The following is a 20,304-nucleotide window of genomic DNA, read 5'->3' on the forward strand; positions in this document are numbered from 1 at the left end:
AGACATTTGCAAACAATGGAACTGTACTGTATCCACAATATAATTGAAAAGACATTTAACTTTATACTTAGAGCCAAGAAAATTTGAATTGGTGAAATGATTAGTTAAAAACCCTTGACAGCCACTAAAATGTCCAATGCTGCTTGACGTGGTACAGAAGCATGGATACAATTCAAATAGACAGTGGTGGAGTAAATCACGGGTCAGGCAGCATCTCTGGAGAAAAAGGATGGGTAATGTTTGGAAAGCAGTGACAGGATCTGTCAAAGTCAGCATGGATTTATGAAGGGGAAATCATGCTTGACTGATCTTCTGGAAATTTTGAGGAAGTAACGAGTAGAATGGATAAGGGAGAGCCAGTAGGTGTGGGGTATTTGGACTTTCAAAAAGCCTTTTCTCAAGGTCCCACACAAGAGATTAGTGTGCAAAATTAGAGCACATGGTATTGGAGGTAGGGTATTGACATGGATAGAGAACTGGTCGCAGACAGGAAGCAAAGAGTAGGGATTAATGGGTCCTTTTCAGAATGCAGGCAGTGACTAATGGGGTGCTGTAAGGCTCAGTGCTGGGACCCCAGTTATTTACAATATATATTAACAATTTAGATGAGGGAAGTAAATGTGACATCTCCAAGTTTGCAGATGACACACAGCTGGGTGGCAGTGTGAGCTGCGATGAGGATGCTATGAGGCTGCAGGGTGACTTGGATAGGTTGGGTGAGTGGGCAGATGCATGGCAGATGGAGTCTAATGTGGATAAATGTGAGGTTATTGGTGGCAAGAACAGGAAGGCAGACTATTATCTGAATGGTGTCAGATTAGGAAATGGGGAGGTGCAACTAGACCTGGGTGTGCTAGTACATCAGTCACTGAAAGTAAGCAGCAGGTAAAGCAGGCAGTGAAGAAAGCTAATGGCATGTTGGAATGTCATCACACAGAGAGTGGTGAATCTGTGGAATTCTCTGCCACAGATGGTAGTTGAGGCCAGTTCATTGGCTATATTTAAGAGGGAGTTAGATGTGGCCCTTGTGGCTAAAGGGATCAGGGGGTATGGAGAGAAGGCAGTTACAGGATACTGAGTTGGATGATCTGCCATGATCATATTGAATGGCAGTGCAAGCTCGAAGGGCCGAATGGCCTACTCCTGCACCTACGTTCTATGTTTCTGTGTTTCATTGTGAGAGGATTTGAGTTTAGGAGCAAGGAGGTCCGACTGCAGTTGTACAGGGCCCTGGTGAGCCCGCACCTGGGGTATCGTGTGCAATTTTGGTCTCCTAATTAGAGGAAGGACGTTATTGCTATTGAGGGAGTGCAGCATATGTTCTCCAGGTTAATTCCTGGAATGGCAGGACTGACATATGACAAAAGAATGGGTCGACTGGGCTTGTATTCACTGGAATTTAGAAGGATGAGAGGGGATCTTATAGAAACATGAAATTCTTAAAGGATTGGACAGGCTAGATGCAGGAAAAAATGTTCCCCATGTTGGGGGAGTCCAGAACCAGGGATCACAGTTTAAGAATGAAGGATAGGCCATTTTTTATGACAGAGATGAGGAAAAACTTTTTCACCCAGTTGTGAATCTGTGGAATTCTCTGCCACAGAGGCAGGGAGGCCACTTCACTGGATGTATTCAAGAGAGAGTTAGATTTAGCTCTTAGGACTAACAGAATCAAGGGATATGGGGAAAAAAGCAGGAATGGGGTACTGATTTTGGATTATCAGCCATGATCATATTGAATGGCAGTGCTGGCTCAAAGGGCCGAATGGCCTGCTTCTGCACCTATTTTCTTTGTTTCTATGACTTTAAGAGACTTTAGGAGAGCTCTCGCTCCCCCGCCCCCCCTTGCAGCCCTTCAGCAATCCTGCCTGGATTATTTTGGTATTGTACTTTGATGCAAACAGGTAGAGTGAAAATTAATCAACATTCCAAAGTGTGTCCTAAGTTCATAAGTCATAGGAGCAGATTTAAGCTATTCGGCCCATCGAGTCTACTCCTCCGTTCAATCCTGGCTGATCTACCTTTCCCTCTCAACCCCATTCTCCTGCCTTCCCCCTCATAACCCCGTTTTAAAAATATCCACTTCTTGACAAGCATTTATAGAACACAGAACAGTACAGCATACGAACGGAGTGGCATCGGTGTCCAGCGGTAGAGTTGCTGCCTTACAGTGCCAGAGACCCGGGTGCCATCCTGATTATGGGTGCTGTCCGTTCGGAGTTTGTACGTCCTCCCTGTGACCACGTGGGTTTTCTCTGGATGCTCCGGATTCCCCCTACACCAAGCACACAGGTTTGTAGGTCAATTTTCCAAATGCGGCCTAACCAATGTTCCATAGAGCTGCATCATGACTTTTTGACAGTCACAACCTTTTTCCCAGGGTTGAAATGTCCAATACTACAGGGCAAAGCTCTAAGGTGGGAGGGGGGGAAATGTAATAGAGATGTGTGGGGCATGGTTTTTACACAGAGAGTAGTGGTGCCTGGAATGCACTGCCAGGGGTGGTGGTAAAGGCAGATGCGATAGAGGCATTTGAGGTTTTTAGATGGACACATGGAAGTTCAGGGAATGTAGGCATATGGATCATGCACAGGCAAATGTGATTGGTTTAACTTGCAATGTTCAGCACAAACATTGTGGGCCGATGGGTTTGTTTCTGTACTGTTCTATGTTCTATATAATGCAGATTAATCAAATATTTTCCAAAATTTACAATCAAGTATACAAAAGTGAACTTTGTTTAATCTATCCCTAGCTGGTTGAGTTCAGGTTTCTGTTCTGTAGAACATTGAATGCAATGGAAACCCCCACCAAAATCAGAAATTTCCAAATATTTTGCAAAAACAGCAGCAGGTAAGCACATCAATTTTTGGGCCACAAATGGAAAAACCCATTTTAAGGATTTTGTAACAATTTTTTTTGTAGTTCTGTTAATTAAACCTAAAGATTTGTCTGAAGAAGGGTCTCGACCCGTAAATGTCACACATTCCTTCTCTCCAGAGATACTGCCTGTTATTCCAGCATTTTGCGTTTATCTTCGGTTTAAACCAGCATCTGCAATTCCTTCCGACACAAGATTTATAAACCGTTGTTCTGATGAAAAAGTGATTTAAAAATGGCATATTTTTTTAAAAAATCAATTAACTATTTAAATAAATCAGTTAAAAAACAATCTCAGATTCAACCACTGTGCAAAGCTGTTTCTAAGTTTTAGACTTTAGGCTTTAGAGATTCAGCGCGGAAACATGTCCTTTGGCCCACTGAGTCCGCGCCGACATGCAATCACCCCATACACTAGCACTATCCTACACACGAGGGACAATTTACAAAATTGTTACTGAAGCCAATCAACCTACAAACATGCATGTCTTTGAAGTGTGAGAGGAAACAAGGGCAACTGGAGAAAACCCATGCGGTCACAAGGAGAACGTACAAACTCCATACAGACAGCACCTGTACACAGGATCGAACCCAGGTCTCTAGCTCTTTAAGGCAGCAACTCTAGCGCTGCACTACTGTGCCACCCTCAAAAATGAAAAAGTGAATTAAAATGTGGCATCATATTCAAACCTTTTCAATGAACTATTTCAATAAAACAGTAAAAAATAATCACAGATTTAACCATAGTTTCTAAGCTGCCTCAGCGTAGTGTGATAATGTAGATTTGTAATTGCTCACAGACCAAACAGTATATTAATCAGATATATAGAATCGTAGGGTCATGCAGGACTGATACAGGCATGTCGAATCAATTCACCCATGTTGACCAAGCTGCCCCATCTACACTGGTTCCACCTGCCCGCGGTTGGACATAGAAAGCATACTGTCGTGTTACATCACAGCTTGGTTTGGGAATAGCTCTGCCTAAGACCACCAGAACGTGCAGAGTTGTGGATGTTGCCCTGAACATCACACCAACATGACTCCCCACCACTGACTCCATCTGCACTTGACGCTGCCTCAGAAAAGCAACCAAGAACACAACCAACCTCGGTCATTCCTTCTCCCCGCTCTCGTTGGGTAGGTACAGAAGCTTGAAAGTGCGCACCACAAAACTCGGGAACAGCTTCTTTCCCTCTGTTATCAGGCTTCTGAACGGTCCTTCCATAAGCTTGGGTACTGTCCAATTCACCTCTATCCCATTACGGACATTTGGAGTTTGTTTATGGAACTGATGCGCTACAATACCATGAACTATATTCTGCACTCTGTATCTTCCCCTTTGCTCTACCTATTGTACTTGAGTTTGACTTGATTGTATTTATAATACAATCATATGTAAGAACCCTCAGGTTCCTACTAAATCTTTCACCTCGAACCATAAACCTATGCCCTTTGATTGCCCCACCAAATAAATGACTCTGCCCATTCACCGTATCAATTCTCCTCATAATTTTCAGCACCTCTATAAGATCACCTCTCATTCTCCTGCGCTCAAAGGAATAAAGCCCTAACCTGCCCAACCTCTCCCTCTCGTTCAGGCCTTCGAGTCCTGGCAACATCTTGTAAATCTTCTCTGCAACTTTTCAGCTTAATGGCACCTCTCCTATATCAGGGTGCCCAAACCGATCAAAATAATTCAAGTATGTCCTCACCAACGTATTGCACAACTGTAACATAACATCCCAAGCACTATACTCAATTCCATGACTGGCCATCCTATTTACCTGCGATGAATTATATCAATATATATCAACATATATTGCAGGGTGGCACAGTGGTAGAGTTGCTGCCTTACAGCGCCAGACCATGGTTCGAGCCTGACTTTGGGTACTGTCTGTATGGAGTTTGTACACTCGGTGATCGTGTGGGTTTTCTCCGGGTGCTCCAGTTTCCTCCCACATACCAAAGATGCATAGGTTTGTAAGTTAATTGGGTTTGTAAGTTAATTGTTCGCTGGTGTGTAGGATGGTGTAATTGTGCGGGGTGATCGCTGGTCGGCACAGACTCGGTGGGCCGAACGGCCTGTTTCCATTCTATATCTCTAAAGTCTAAAGTAAAGTCTAATAAGGAATTACAAACTCAATGGAAACATTTAGAATACACTTCTTTTATTTCATAATACATAGGCACTGTTCACAAGACCATCTATTAGGGTCCTTCCCTTGTGAAGGAGATGGTAGGCTGCCTTGTGGGACCAACACATACCTTGTGAGGTGTCTTGGTTTGGGAGGGAGCATTTAGTTGGAGGTGTTCCCATACTCTGGAATGACATGGCTAATGAATGACAGGGGGGAGTGGTCAGACTCCTCTCCTGCAATTCATCATCGCGTGATCGTCTTGTGCAAGATACATAAATGTTACATGCCAATTATTACCCCATGCCTGAATGTGGTCAAGGTTTTGGCAAATGCCAGCTGATGAAAATAAACAGCACGGCACAGTGGCGCAGCAGTAAAGTCATTGTTCCGGGTTCCATCCTGACAACGGGTGTACGGAGCTTGTAGATTCTCCCTCATCCATCCATGTTTTCTCTGGGTGCTCCGGTTTCCTCCCACACTCCAAAGACGTGCAGGTTTGTAGGTTGATTGGTCTCAGTAAAAATTGTAAATTGTCCCTAGTGTGTAGGATTATGCTCATATACAGGATGATCACTGGTTGGTATGAACTCGGTGGACCAAAGGGCTTGTGTCCATGCTGTATCTATAAAATCTAAAGTCTGTTTAAAGCTAATGGGTATTGTACTTGATGTAGAAACATGGAATGGCTGATGCTAGTTTACAAGAAAAGACACTAAGTGATGGAGTAACTCAGCAGCTGAGGCAGTATCTGTGGAGAACATGGATCGGTGACTTTTCGAGTCAGGACCCTTCTTCAGACTCATGTTTCTGGTTTGGACCCTTCAGACTCTTCTTCATGACCCGAAACATCATCCATCCATGTTCTCAAGGGATGCTGCCTGGAACTAAGTTACTCCAGCACTTTGTGTCTATTTTGTCTATTGTACTTAGAGTTTGATTTGATTGCAATTATGTCGTTTTATCTGATTTGATTGAATAACATGCAAAAACAAAACTTTTCACTGTACCCCAGTACATGTGACTATAATAAACCTAAACCTATAATTACAAATACCTGATTTTTTTTTTTAAAGATAGCTCACTTAAAATTAAGTTCTATTTGTTTTTCATTATCCAGAAGCGTTATTTTACTATCTCACTATTTATTTTCATTTGCTAATTCAAAGTTAGCTAGAGCTCCTATCAAGACAGCAATCCTCTGTTAGCTAAAGAACATTGTGTAGGACAGCACAGGAACAGGCCCTTCAGCCCACAATGTCCATGCTGAACATGATGCCAAGGTAATTTCCTCTGCCTGCACATGATCCATATCTCTCTATTCCCTGCATATCCATCTGCCTGTCCAAAAGTCTCTTAAGTGCCACTATCGTATTGCATCCACTACCACTCCTGTCAGCATGTTCTCTATAAAAACACCCACCACGCTCTCTATAAAAACTTACCCTGCACATCTCCTCTAAACCTTGCCCCTCTTACCTTAATGGTATGCCCTCTAGAATTTGATTTTTCCACCCTGGAAAAAAGGTTCTGAATGTCTACCCCATCTATGCCTCTCATCATTTTATATTTATCATAATTTCATATTCTATCAGAGCTTCCCCAACCTCCGGTATTCCGGAGAAAACAACCCAAGTCTGTCCAACATCTCTTCATGTGGCCTCTAGTTTTTGACATTTCCACCCTGGGAAAAGGTTCTGCCTGTCTACAGTATCTATACCTCTCGTAATCTTATATACTTCTATCAGGTCTCCCCTCAACCGTCGATGTTCCTGTTTATATTCTGTATCTCTAAACTAAGCATAGTGGCATATAGGGCAGACCATTAGCACCTTTTCCTTAGGGTGGAAATGTCAAGGATAAGAGTGCATAGCTTTAAATTGAGTGGGGCAAAGTTTAAAAGAGATGTCAGGGGCAAATGTTTTTTACAGAGAGTGTTGGGGGCCTGGAACATGCTGCCGGAGACAGATATGATTGTATCATTTAAGAGGTTTTTAGATAAGCACATGGATATGCATGGAATGGAGGGACATGAATTGTGTGCAGGCCGAGGGGATTACCTTGGCATCATGTTCGACATGGACATTGTGGGCCAAAGGGCCTGTTCCTGTGCTGTTCTCTGTTCTATGAAACAAACAAAGGCAATAATGTCCGATTGCTGCAGGGAGTTGCATGGAAACAGTTTTCCCCTCCCCATTCTCTTTAAATCCAAGACGGCTTCTTTTTCTGTGTAGGAAGGAACTGCAGAAGCTGGTTTGCAAGCTAGACACATAACTCAGCAGATCAGGCAGCAGCCTGAAGAATGGTATGGACCCGAAACGTCACCAATTCTATTCCTCCCGAGATGCTACCTGACTCAGGGCTTTTGTCAGCTTTGCAGTAAATGACAAATGAGAAAATAACAGTGATTCTGAAGTTTGCCCTTTGCCTACACAAATGCTGTCTGATCCACTGAGTTCTTCCAGCACACTTTCTTTCTGCAGAAAATAATGAAGAAAAACTCTTCCATCTGAAAAGTGAACCCTCTTTGTTTGCCCGACTGTTCTCTGAGCTGGGACTTAAACTGCATTAAATTTTCATGCAGTAATTGCTTCCTCTCCATCCCAATCGAAATGCCTCTAGTTGACGCGTCACCAATGTTTCTCGGCATTGCAGTGCGGAATCGAAAGTGAAAGTCGGTGCCCTTGTTAAAGGCAGAGGGGAGAGGAAGGGAATGCTCACAGTGCTCGTTTGGCTAAGGGCGGGCGGGCGGGATCTTGGAAGAGAGGAGGTATGAGTGGTGGCGACGTACAGCAGCGGCAGCATCTGGGGCTCCTGGAGTGCTTTTTCAACCGCTTGGTTGAAATCATCCAGGTGGAACCCGTGTTGGACTTCATCCAATTCATTGACGAGGCGGGCAAGGAGGAGATCAGAGCAAGTAAGTCACAAAGGGGCAACCGAGCTGGCGCCAGCCTGCTGTTGACCAAGATCATCCAGAGGCCACCAGCAGAAGGTTGGTTTGGCCAGTTTGTCACCGCGCTGAGAGAGGGGGGTTGTCCAAATGCTGCACAATACATTGACCTCGAAGCAGGAGATCCGATGCCACCTTCTCTGGAAGCCCGCAACGACCTGGAGGTGCAGCTGGTCAGAATCCTCTCCCCAACCTTGATCGCCATGATGACCCCCCGTGAAGTGGCCGTCCACTGTTGGAATCAAGGCATTTTTACCATGGATGACCTGCAAAACGTGAGTCCCTTTTTTAATTCAGTCAACTGTATCGCTGCCAATCTGCTGAAGCAAATATCAAGTGATGCAAGGAACTGCAGATGCTAGTTTACAACAAAAAAAAGACAAAATGCTGCAGTAGTAATAAGGAAATGCAGATGCTAGTTTACAACAAAATAAATAAAGCGCTGGAGTAGGCACAAGGAACTGCAGATGCTAGTTTACAAAAAAAGGCACAAAGTCTGGAATAGAAACAAGAATAAAAAGTGTTTTATTGTCACATGTCCTAAAAAGGAACAATGAAATTCGGACTTGCAACAGCACAACAGATATGTTAACACAGTACTCTCTAAACACCATAGTAAACAATAAAAAAGTTAAATAAATAAATAGACCATAGTAGTGCAAAGTCAAAAATAATGTCCCCAAGTTAGATCAGTGTTTATTTGGAGGTTGTAGTGTTTAAGAGCCTGATAGTTGTAAGAAAGGGACAAGGAACTGCTTGAGTTGAGTTTATTGTCACGTGTACCGGGATCCAGTGAAAAGCGTTTATCACGCCCAGTCAGCAGAAAGAAAATACATGATCATGATCGAGCCATCCACAGTGTACAAATACATGATAAAGGGAATAAAGTGAATAACGTTTAGTGCAAGATAAAGTCCAGTAAAGTCAAATTAAAGATAGCCCGAGGGTCTCTAATGAGGTAGATGGTAGCTCTCTAGTTGTTGATAGAATGGTTCAGTTGCCTGATAACAGCTGGGAAGAAATTGCTCCTGAATCTGGAAGTGTACATTTTCGCACTTCTCTACCTCTTGCATGATGGGAGAGGAGAGACTCGTCCTTGATTATGCTGGTGGCTTTGCCGATGCACCGTGAGGTGTTAATGGGAGGGAGGTTGGTTGCATTGACTCCAATTACACCTCACACTGATCCATTGATTCTGATCTATTGACCTCAAGTCAAGTCAAGTTTATTTGTCACATACACATACACGATGTGCAGTGAAATGAAAGTGGCAATGCCTGCAAAAAAAGAATTACAGTTACAGCATATAAATTATAGTTAATACAGACAAGACAAAATTTAGTCCCTGGAGTTATAATAGTTAACAGTCCTGATGGCCTGTGGGAAGAAACTCCGTCTCATCCTCTCCGTTCTCACAGCGTAACAACGGAGGCGCTTGCCTGACCGTAGCAGCTGGAACAGTCCGTTGCTGGGGTGGCAGGGGTCCCTCATAATCTTGCTTGCTCTCGATCTACACCTCCTGATGTATAGGTCCTGCAGGGGGACGAGTGTAGTTCCCATGGTGCGTTCTGCCGAACGCACTACTCTCTGCAGGGCCTTCCTGTCCTGGGCAGAGCTGTTCCCAAACCAGACTGTGATGTTGCCGGACAGGATGCTCTCTACAGCCCCAGAGTAGAAGCATTGAAGGATCCTCAGAGACACTCTGAATTTCCTCAGTTGTCTAAGGTGGTAAAGGCGCTGCCTTGCCTTACCCACCAGTGCGGCAATGTGCGTTGTCCATGTCAGATCCTCTTTGATGTGGACTCCCAGGTATTTAAAACTGCTCACCCTATCCACAGTAGACCCATTTATTTCCAGTGGCGTGTACGTCCTTGGATGTTGAGCCCTTCTAAAGTCCACAATCAGCTCCTTAGTTTTTTTGACATTCAAGAGGAGGCTATTGTCCTGACACCAGAGTGCCAGATCAGCCACCTCCTCCCGGTAGTCCTTCTCATCGTTGTTGGAGATCCGGCCCACCACCACAGTGTCATCAGCAAACTTGATGATGGAGTTTGAGCTGAACCTGGCCACACCGTCATGTGTGTACAGGGAGTACAGTAGGGGGCTAAGGACGCAACCCTGGGGGGATCCTATGTTCAGGGTGAGGGGGCTAGATGTGTGTTCTCCCATCCTGACCATGAGTCAACATGTAGCTAATGCATTTATGAAAACTGCCACACCCGTTAGTATTATTGTTTTTGTTGCCCAGGCAGTGACTAAGCTGTGTATTAGGTGAACGCTCAAGCCATCTGGAGGACATGGCAGCTTACTGCATACACTACCAATACATGCAACACGGACATTCTTACCTTTAAAAAGCCACCAAAAGGCCAATTTTTGTGCTGTAAAAAATGAGGAAGAAGATGGAGGATCTGACGGAGGAAGAGGAACCAGGAGAAGGGCTGCCAAGCCCGCGGATGCAAGAAGCAGCTGAGAAGACGTCTGGCCACCTGGCGAAGAAAGGTAAATGCGGCCGAGAATGGAGCCAGGAGAGCAAGGCCGAGAAGCAGAGGGCCGCCGACTGGCCGGCAGGGGGAGAAGAAGTGGAGGAGGAGGAGCAAAGGATGGGATTGAGCGAGCTGGGAGAGGAGCAGCGGGAAGAACCGGAGCCGAGGGGCCTGGAGGGTCTGCAGGGGTAGAAGCAGCGAACGCTGGAGGTTGGTGACCCATCGTGGCCTGAGGGCGAAGGGCCCAGGGAGCCGTGCTCGACGGCCTTGGAGGAGGAGGTGGTGGACGAGGAGGAGGAGCGGAGTGTCGAGCCCGAAGAGGAAGAGGAGCCGGGGAGCGGCCGATGGGCAGCGGAGGCCGAGCAGCAGCAAGAGCTGGGCTGGGCGCTGGGAGCCGAGGCAATAGGCGGAGGACCAGGCCACGGCACTGCTCGGCAGCCCCAGCCTCGAGGTGTTGAGCGCCGGCCAAGTGGAAGCGGAGCCTGACTGATGGAGAGGGCGAGCGGGGAGAAAAGCTGGAGGGTCAGCAGGAGCGGCGGGGGCCATAGAGCCGCAGGAAGCGAGGCACGGAGCAGGGGCGCCGAGCCTGGAGGAGTGCAGGAACGGAGAGAGGTGGCGGGACACTCGGAGCACCGGGAGGGAGCCGGAGACGTGCTGACGTGCTTCTCCCACAATTGGCAACAGTACGGGTCAGGGTCCATGACCTCGCCTGCCGTGCAATCACTCTATATTATTGCATAACCATATGAATGTAGAATTTCATGGTTGCACAGTGGTGCATCAGTAGATCATGGTGTTTATTTAACACCAGGCTCCTACCAGTTCAAAGAACCGTGTGTTTAGACAAAAATTTGCTATGTCCTGCCAAATGGATATACGCATAGTTTAAGCTACATGTTATTATGGAATAAACATGGTAGAGCTTTTTATAGTTTCGTTTGGTTCATTGTCACGTGTACCAAGGTACAGTAAAAAGCTGTTATTGTGTGCTATCCAGTCAGCAGAAAGGCAATACATGATTACAATTGAGCCGTTTACAGTGTATAGATACATGATATGGGAATAACTTTTTGTGCCAAGGTAAAGCCAGAAAAGTCCGATCAAAGATAGTCCAAGGGTCACCAAAGAGGTAGATGGTAATTCAGCACTGCTTTCTGGTTGTGGTTGGATGATTCAGTTGCCTGATAACGGCTGAGAAGAAACTGTCCATGAATCTGGAGGTGTACGTTTTCACACTTCTGTACCTTTTGCCTGATGGGAGAGGGGAGAAGAGGGAGTGGCCAGGGTGCGACTCGTCCTTGATTATGCTGGTGGCATTGCCGAGACATCGTGAAGTGTAGATGGAGTTAATGGAAGGGAGGAAGTGTAGATGGAGTTAATGGAAGGGAGCCCTGCCCCTTGCCTCGCACCACCTCGCCCGCCACTCACCTGGCCAGGCCTGGCCTCGCCAGGTAGCTTGAGGCCCATTAATGTTGAGAGGGGATGGGGTGGGTGAATTGGGGAGGGGGGCAGGGGAGTGGGGGTCAGGGGGAGGGGAGTGGGGTGGGAGCAGAGGAAGGGAGGGGGAGGAGTGGGGGTTGGGGGGCGGGGTGCGGAGGAAGGGAGTGGGGAGGGAAGAGGGGGTGAGGAGGGGAGTGGAGGGGGGGGTGGAGGGGGGGGGGAGTGGGGATAGAGTGGGAGTGGGGGGGACATGGACCGTTGTGATTTGCTGTTGAAGACCACTGGAGCAGGTATGTCTTCAATGAAATTAAGTATGTGCAGTTTTAAATGAAACTCTTTCTTCATAACTTAGTCATACATTTTATGACCATTGTTCTTTTATTCAATACCAAGAGAATTAGGATGTGTAAGGAAAAAGCAAAATAGAAAAAAAAAATTAAAAAATCTTTGTGTTGTAAAAAGTATTTCTGTTCAATAACCTTTCTATAAATAGCAGAATATACTACATGATAGGTACATGTAGTCCAAGAACTACAGACTGTTGGAAATAATAGTTGTCTTTCATACATGAATGTAGCGCAACGCGTGCGCGCATTTGGCGTGCATATTTTTTTTTGCTGAAAAGTTGCATATTATGAATTTTGATGTAAAATTCGGAATTTTGGACATCAAAATTATGAATTTGTAAAATCAAATGTTGGGAGGTCTGGATTTACCATACATGGATGCGATCAAGCCAATCCCAAGTACAACAGGTAGAGCAAAGAGTGCAGAAGATAGTTCTCAGCATTGTAGCGCATCAGTTCTGGAGACAAAGACCAATGGGGTAGAGGTGAATCGGACAGTACCCTAGCTTATGGATGGACCATTCAAACATCTGACAATAGAGGGGTAGAAGCTGTTCCTGAGTCTGGTGGTGTATGCTTTCAAGCTTCTGTATCTTCTGCTGGAGATGAAGGAATATCTGGGGTGGGACAAGTCTTTGACGTTGGCTGCTTTCCCGAGGCAGCACGGAGTGTAAGTGGAGTTCTAGGAACCGTGTGTGCAGACATTAGCTATGTCGGGGCACACGAATATAAAGATTGCATATGCTACACATTGAAGCGCAATATATGTAAGTCAGGGCACAGTGATAGAGTTGCCTCAAGCACCAGAGACCCGGGTTCAATCCTGACTACAGGTGCTGTTTCTCTGTGTGTGTGTGTGTCTGTCTGTCTGTCGTTTGGACGTGCTCCCTGTGCCATATGGGTGTCGTCCTGGTGTTGCAGTTTCCTCCCACATCAATGGTTTAATGATTCCTTTATTATAACGTGTTTCAAGGCACAGTGAACACTTTTGGCGTGCATTTGGATGGCAGAAGGGTCTTTTTCCTCACTGTATTATAAAACTGAAACACAAAGTGCTGGAGTAACTCAGTGGGTCAGGCAGCATCTCTGGAGAACATGGGTAGGTGACGTTTCGGGTCCGGACCCTTCTTGAGAGGGGGGAGGGGGGGATCACAATTTTCACATCTATTGGCATTCAGCTGGTGCCCTTTACACGACAAACACATTTTAAACCACCATCAGATTTTATCATGTAAAACACGTATGACCACTCTGCTCATATCATGAATAACTCATTGTTTCCAACGTGCAGTATGCCAGTGGTAATACATATGTAGGGTTGGTCCTATATCTCAACATGACTAAGCCATTCACTGCAGAACTGATTATAAAGGGATTGGACACGCAAGGTTGATTATAAAGGGATTGGACACGCAAGAGGCAGGAAACATGTTCTTAATGTTGGGGGAGTCCAGAACCAGAGACCACAGTTTAAGAATAAGGGGTAGACCATTTAGAACGGTGATGAGGAAAAACTTTTTCACCCAGAGAGTTGTGAATCTGGAATTCTCTGCCTCAGAAGGCAGTGAAGGCTGATTCACTGGATGCTTTCAAGAGAGAGTTAGATAGAGTTCTTAAAGATAGCTGAATCAAGGGATATGGGGAGAAGGCAGGAACGGGGTACTGATTGTGGATGATCAGCCACGATCACAATGAATGGTGGTGCTGGCTCGAAGGGGCGAATGGCCTACTCCTGCACCAATTGTCTATTGACTTCACCTAGTCAATTTTGATTGAGTTATTTAGGAGAAGCTTTGCTTTTTGGCTTGGAGGAATGGGGCAATGGAGGGGGAATGGGCAGCACAGTGGCGCAGCAGTACAGTTGCCTTACAGCGCCAGAGATCCTGGTTTGATCCTGACTACGTATGCTGTCTGTACGGAGTTTGTACATTCTCCCTGTGACCACACGGGCTTTCTCTGGGTGCTCCGGTTTCCTCCAACACTCCAAAGACGTACAGGTTTTTAGGTTAATTGGCTTCGGTAAAATTGTATATTTTCTCTGGTGTGTAATATAGTGCTCATGCTGGTCAGCGCAAACTCAGTGGGCTGAAGGGCTTGTTTCCGCAATGTATCGCTAAACTAAACAAACTAATTTACAGGTGCTATCATAACATTTAACAAACATTTAGACAGGCACATGGATAGGATAGGTTTAATGGGATATGGGCAAAATGCAGGCAGGTGGGCTAGTGTAGATGGGACATGGGAGATGGGTCTATCCATGTTCTCCGGAGATGCTGCCTATTACTCCACAACTTTGTGTCTTTTTTTAGTATGAAAAAGGGGGCAGACCCAAAACGTCATCTGTCCATTTCGCTCAACAAATGCTGCCTGACCTACTGAGTTCCTCCAGCACTTTGCGTTTTGCTCAAGATTCCAGCATCTGCTGTTCCTCATGTCTCCTGACCTCGAATAGGTTCAGTGGGAAAATTTAGAGGCAGAAACAGTGGATGGGTGGATGGATCGGGGCGGCACGGTGGCGCAACGGTAGAGTTATAGACAATAGACAATAGGTGCAGGAGTAGGCCATTCAGCCCTTCGAGCCAGCACCGCCATTCAATGCGATCATGGCTGATCACTCTCAATCAGTACCCCGTTCCTGCCTTCTCCCCATACCCCCTCACTCCGCTAGCCTTAAGAGCTCTATCCAGCTCTCTCTTGAAAGCATCCAACGAACTGGCCTCCACTGCCTTCTGAGGCAGAGAATTCCACACCTTCACCACTCTCTGACTGAAAAGGTTCTTCCTCATCTCCGTTCTAAATGGCCTACCCCTTATTCTTAAACTGTGGCCCCTTGTTCTGGACTCCCCCAACATTGGGAACATGTTTCCTGCCTCTAATGTGTCCAACCCCCTAATTATCTTATATGTTTCAATAAGATCCCCCCTCATCCTTCTAAATTCCAGTGTATACAAGCCTAATTGCTCCAGCCTTTCAACATACGACAGTCCCGCCATTCCGGGAATTAACCTAGTGAACCTACGCTGCACGCCCTCAATAGCAAGAATATCCTTCCTCAAATTTGGAGACCAAAACTGCACACAGTACTCCAGGTGCGGTCTCACCAGGGCCCGGTACAACTGTAGAAGGACCTCTTTGCTCCTATACTCAACTCCTCTTGTTATGAAGGCCAACATTCCATTGGCTTTCTTCACTGCCTGCTGTACCTGCATGCTTCCTTTCAGTGACTGATGCACTAGGACACCCAGATCTCGTTGAACATCCCCTCTTCTTAACTTGAGTTGCTGCTTTACAGCGAATGCAGCGCCGGAGACTCGGGTTTGATCCTGACTACGGGCGCTGTCTGTAAGGAGTTTGTACGTTCTCCCCGTGACCTGCGTGGGTTTTCTCCGAGATCTTCGGTTTCCTCCCACATTCCAAAGACGTACAGGTATGTAGGTTAATTGGCTAGGCAAATGGTTTTTTAAAAAATTGTCCCTAGTGTGGGTATAGGATAGTGTTAATGTGCGGGGATCGCTGGGCGGCGCGGACTTGGTGGGCCGAAAAGGCCTGTTTCCGCGCTGTATCTGAAATATGAAAATAAATAAATATATTTATGGACCATTATTTGATCCATGATAGGTTCAGCATTAGAACAAAATATTACTCAAAATAATATTCACCATCACTTGTACAGCAATTTAGGACTTTCACAGGAGTTCTGATCTTTTGCACAGTTTGTTGTTTACAGCAAGGAAAACACCCCTTTGGCCCACTGGGTTAACGACGACCATCGATCACACTTCACATTAGTTCCATGTTATCCCACATTCTCATCCACTCCCTACACACGAAGGGCAATTTACAGAGGGTCAGTTAACTTACAAACCCGCACGTCTTTGGGAATTGGGAGGATACCAGAGCACCTGGAGAAAACCACAGGGAGAACGTACATACTCCAGACCGACAGCACCTGAGGTCAGGATCGGAACCCGGGTCTCTGGTGCTGTGAGGCAGCAACTCTCCTGCTGCACCACTGTGCTGCCTACAGAAGTAAAAGGTGTGCAGGATTAAATTAGGAACTTGGGGGGTAGTGTGGAGGGAGGTGCAATCAAGAACTGAGGGGCATAGTTTAAGGTGTGAGGGGAAAGATTCAATAGGAATCTGAGGGGCAACTTTTTTTACACCGGGTGGTTGGTATATGGAACAAGATGCTGGAGGAGGTAGTTGAGGCATTTTCTGTAACGGCATTTAATTGATACTTGGACAGGTGCATGGATAGGAAAAGTTCAGAGGGATATGGGTCAAACACGGGCCGGTGGGACCAGTGTAGATGCGGTACCTTGGTCGGCATGGACGTTGGGTCAAAGCCTCTTTCCACTGTATGAGACATGATTCTATTTGGAAGCTTTTTAATGAAAATTTTCAATCCTTCGAGTAATTGCAGAAGATAAGTGTGCCCCCAAGTGGCTAAATATTGTCATTACCACACCGCTCATTTAAAGTTTTCACTCAGAATATGTGCGTAGTCCAAAACTTAAGAAAAATATGAGAACTAATATTTACATGGACAAGACCTATTCCCTAATACAATAAGATGGAAAGAGTGCAGAGAAGATTTACGAGGATGTTGCCAGGACTCAAAGCCCTGAGGTATAGGGTGAAGCTGGACAGGCTAGGACTTTATTTCTTGGAGCGCAGAAGGCTGAGTGGTGATCTTATGGAGGTGTATAAAACCATGAGGGGAATATTTAGGGTGAATACAAAGTCTTTTATCCAGCGTAGAGGAATCAAGAACCAGAGGACATGGGTTTAAGGTGAGAGGGGAAAGACTGAATAGGAACCTGAGGGGCAACATTTTCACATAAAGGGTGGTAAGTATAAAGAACGAGCTGCCAGAGGAGGTAAGACACCAAGCGCTGGAGTAAGAGTGGGTTACTCGAGCACTTTGTGTCTTTTTTGCTAAACCGGCATCTGCAATTCCCTGTGGCTGCCAAAGGAGGTAGTTGAGTCAGATGCAATAATGAGATTTAAAAGACATTTGAGCAGGAACATGGATAGGAAAGATTTAGAGGGATATGGGCCAAACGTTGCAGGTGGGACTAGCTTAGATGCGGTATCTTGGTTGGCATTGATGAGCTTAGCCAAAGGTAGACACTAAGTGCTGGAATAACTCAGCAGGTCAGGCAGCATCTCTGAAGAAAAAAGATGGGTGATGTTTCGGGTCGTGACCTTTCCTTAGAAGGGTCTACTCTGGGCAAGAGACTGTGCATTTACCTGATCTATTCCTCTCATGAATAAAGTACTAGCCTGCTCAATTTCTCCCTATAGTTCAGACGCACGAGTGCTGGTAACATCCTCGTAAATCATCTCTGCACCCTTTCCAGCTTAGTGACGTCCTTCCTATAACTGCGTGATGAAAACTGAACACAATACTCCAAGTGTAGCCTCACCAACATCTTGTACAACTGTAACATAACATCCCAACTTCTATACCCAATACTCTGACTGATGAAGGCCAATGTGTCAAAAGCCTTCTCAACCAACTATCTACCTTTGATGCCACATTCAAGAAATTATGAACCTGCACTCTTAGATCCCTTTGCTCTACAGCACTCCCCTGTGCCCTACCATTCACAATGAAGGTCCTGCCCTAGTTAGACTTCCCAAAATGCAACACCTAGCACTTATTTGCGTTAAACTCTGTTAACCATTTCTCAGCAAGTCTGTCCAAAAAATACATGATCCTGTTGCAATTTTTGACATCCATCTTCACTATCTACAATACCACCCACTTTCGTGACATCTGCAAACTTGCAAATCATGCCATGTACATTCGCATCCAAATCATTGACATAAATGGCAAACAGTAATGGTCCAGCATCGAACCTGAGACACACCACTTATTCTGCATTAAATTGAAGTGCATTAACAATTCCTCAGCCAACCTGCCCAACTGATCAAAATCCTGCTGCAATTTTTGCTAACCAATACATACAAAATAAATGTGTGAATCATAGCAGGGCTGTGAAAATATCCTTCAACGTTGACCTTAGTCTGTCTTTTTAGGTTATGCAGGAAACCAGTAAGTCTGGAGAAAAAGCAGGAATCCGCGAGCTACTGACGAGATTAGTGGTGAAACCTCCAGGTTGGTTCTCCAAGTTCTTGGACATCTTGCGAGAGACAGGTCACGAGGTTCTTGCAGATATACTAGCTGGCAATGATTGCAAGACCGACACAGAAGGTAAGTTTTCAACTGCAATGTTTCTCCATCTAACAGTGTGTCCACACGCAACAGGCAGCTGTCTGTGCAGAGTTGTCACCTTCTCCCTGTGATTGCGTGGGTTTCCTCCGGAAATGCTCTGGTTTCCACCCACATTCCAAAGATGTGCAGGTTTGTAAGTTAATTGGCTTCTGTATATTGTCCCTAGAATGTCGGATTGAACTAGTGTGAACAGGTGATCGATGATTGGTAGACACAAAGAGCTGGAGCAACACAGCGAGTCAGGCAGCATCTCTGGAGAAAAGGAACAGGTGATGTTTCAGGTCGGAACCCTTCTTCAGACTGATCGATGGTCGGCGTGGACTTGCTGGGCTGAAGGGTCTGTTTCCACGCTGTATCTCTAAACTAAACTGCACTTTCTCCAACCTCATCTACTGTATCCGCTGTTCCAGGTGTCAACTTCTCTACATTGGCGAGACCAAGCGCAGGCTCGGCGATCGTTTCGCTGAACACCTCCGCTCAGTCCGCCTTAACCAACCTGATCTCCTGGTGGCTCAGCATTTCAACTCCCCCTCCCATTCCCAATCTGACCTTTCTGTCCTCGGCCTCCTCCATTGTCACAGTGAGGCCCAGCGTAAATTGGAGGAACAGCACCTCATATTTCGCTTGGGTAAGTTTACACCCCAGCGGTATGAACATTGACTTCTCTAACATCAGATAGTCCCTGCTTTCCCTCTCTATCCCTTCCCCCTTCCCAGTTCTCCCTCTAGTCTTCCTGTCTCTGACTAGATTCTATCTTTTTCCCGCCCCCTCCCCTGACATCAGTTTGGGCAAAATTAGAGCACATGATATTGGGGGTAGGGTACTGACATGGATAGAAAATTGGTTGGCAGACAGGAAACAAAGAGTAGGGATTAACGGGTCCCTTTCAGAATGGCAGGCAGTGACAAGTGGGGGTACCACCGTAAGGCTCGGTGCTGGGACCACAGCTATTTACAATATGCATTAATGACAGATGAAGGGATTAAAAGTAACATTAGCAGATTTGCAGATGACACAAAGCTGGGTGGCAGTGTGAACTGTGAGGAGGATGCTATGAGGATGCAGGGTGAATTGGACAGGTTGTGAGTGGGCAGATGCATGGCAGATGCAGTTTAATGTGGATAAATATGAGGTTATCCACTTTGGTGGTAAGAACAGGAAGGCAGATTATTATCTGAATGGTGTCAAGTTAGGAAATGGGGAAGTACAAAGAGATCTGGGTGTCCTTGTTCATCAGTCACTTCAAGTTAGCCTGCAGGTACAGCAGGCAGTGAAGAAAGCTCATGGCATGTTGGCCTTTACGACAAGAGGAGTTGAGTATAGGAGCAAAGAGGTCCTGCAGTTGTGCAGGGCCCTAGAGAGACCGCACCTGGAGTACTGTGTGCAGTTTTGGTCTCCAAATTTGAGGAAGGGCATTCTTGCTATTGACGGAGTGCAGCGTAGGTTCACTAGGTTAATTCCCGGAATGGCGGGACTGTCGTATGTTGAAAGACTGGAGCAACTAGGCTTGTATACACTGGAATTTTGGATGAGAGACGATCTTATTGAAACATATAAGATTATTAAGGGATTGGACACGCTAGAGGCAGGAAACATGTTCCCAATATTGGGGGAGTCCAGAACAAGGGGCCACAGTTTAAGAATAAGGGGTAGGCAATTTAGAACGGAGATGATGACAAACCTTTACACTCAGAGAGTTGTAAATCTGTGGAATTCTCTGCCTCAGAAGGCAGTGGAGGCCAATTCTCTGGATGCTTTCAAGAGAGAGCTAGATAGAGCTCTTAATGATAGCGGAGTCAGGGGATATGGGGAGAAGGCA

The 20,304-nt window shown here is 45.8% G+C and overlaps 1 protein-coding gene across 1 annotated transcript in view; it reads left to right on the forward strand.

Annotated features, from left to right (window-relative positions):
• Nucleotides 1-7,786: 7,786 nt before the first annotated feature.
• ifih1 (interferon induced with helicase C domain 1) overlaps nt 7,787-20,304 on the forward strand; it is a 71,048-nt gene continuing 58,530 nt past the window's right edge. The window contains exons 1-2 of the mRNA XM_078403812.1: nt 7,787-8,243; nt 18,290-18,464. Of these exons, the coding sequence (XP_078259938.1) occupies nt 7,791-8,243; nt 18,290-18,464 (628 nt within the window). The 5' untranslated portion in view covers nt 7,787-7,790. The remainder of the gene's footprint in view (nt 8,244-18,289; nt 18,465-20,304) is intronic.

Source organism: Rhinoraja longicauda, chromosome 8 (genome assembly GCF_053455715.1).
Source record: "Rhinoraja longicauda isolate Sanriku21f chromosome 8, sRhiLon1.1, whole genome shotgun sequence".
NCBI classification, from domain to species: domain Eukaryota; kingdom Metazoa; phylum Chordata; class Chondrichthyes; order Rajiformes; family Arhynchobatidae; genus Rhinoraja; species Rhinoraja longicauda.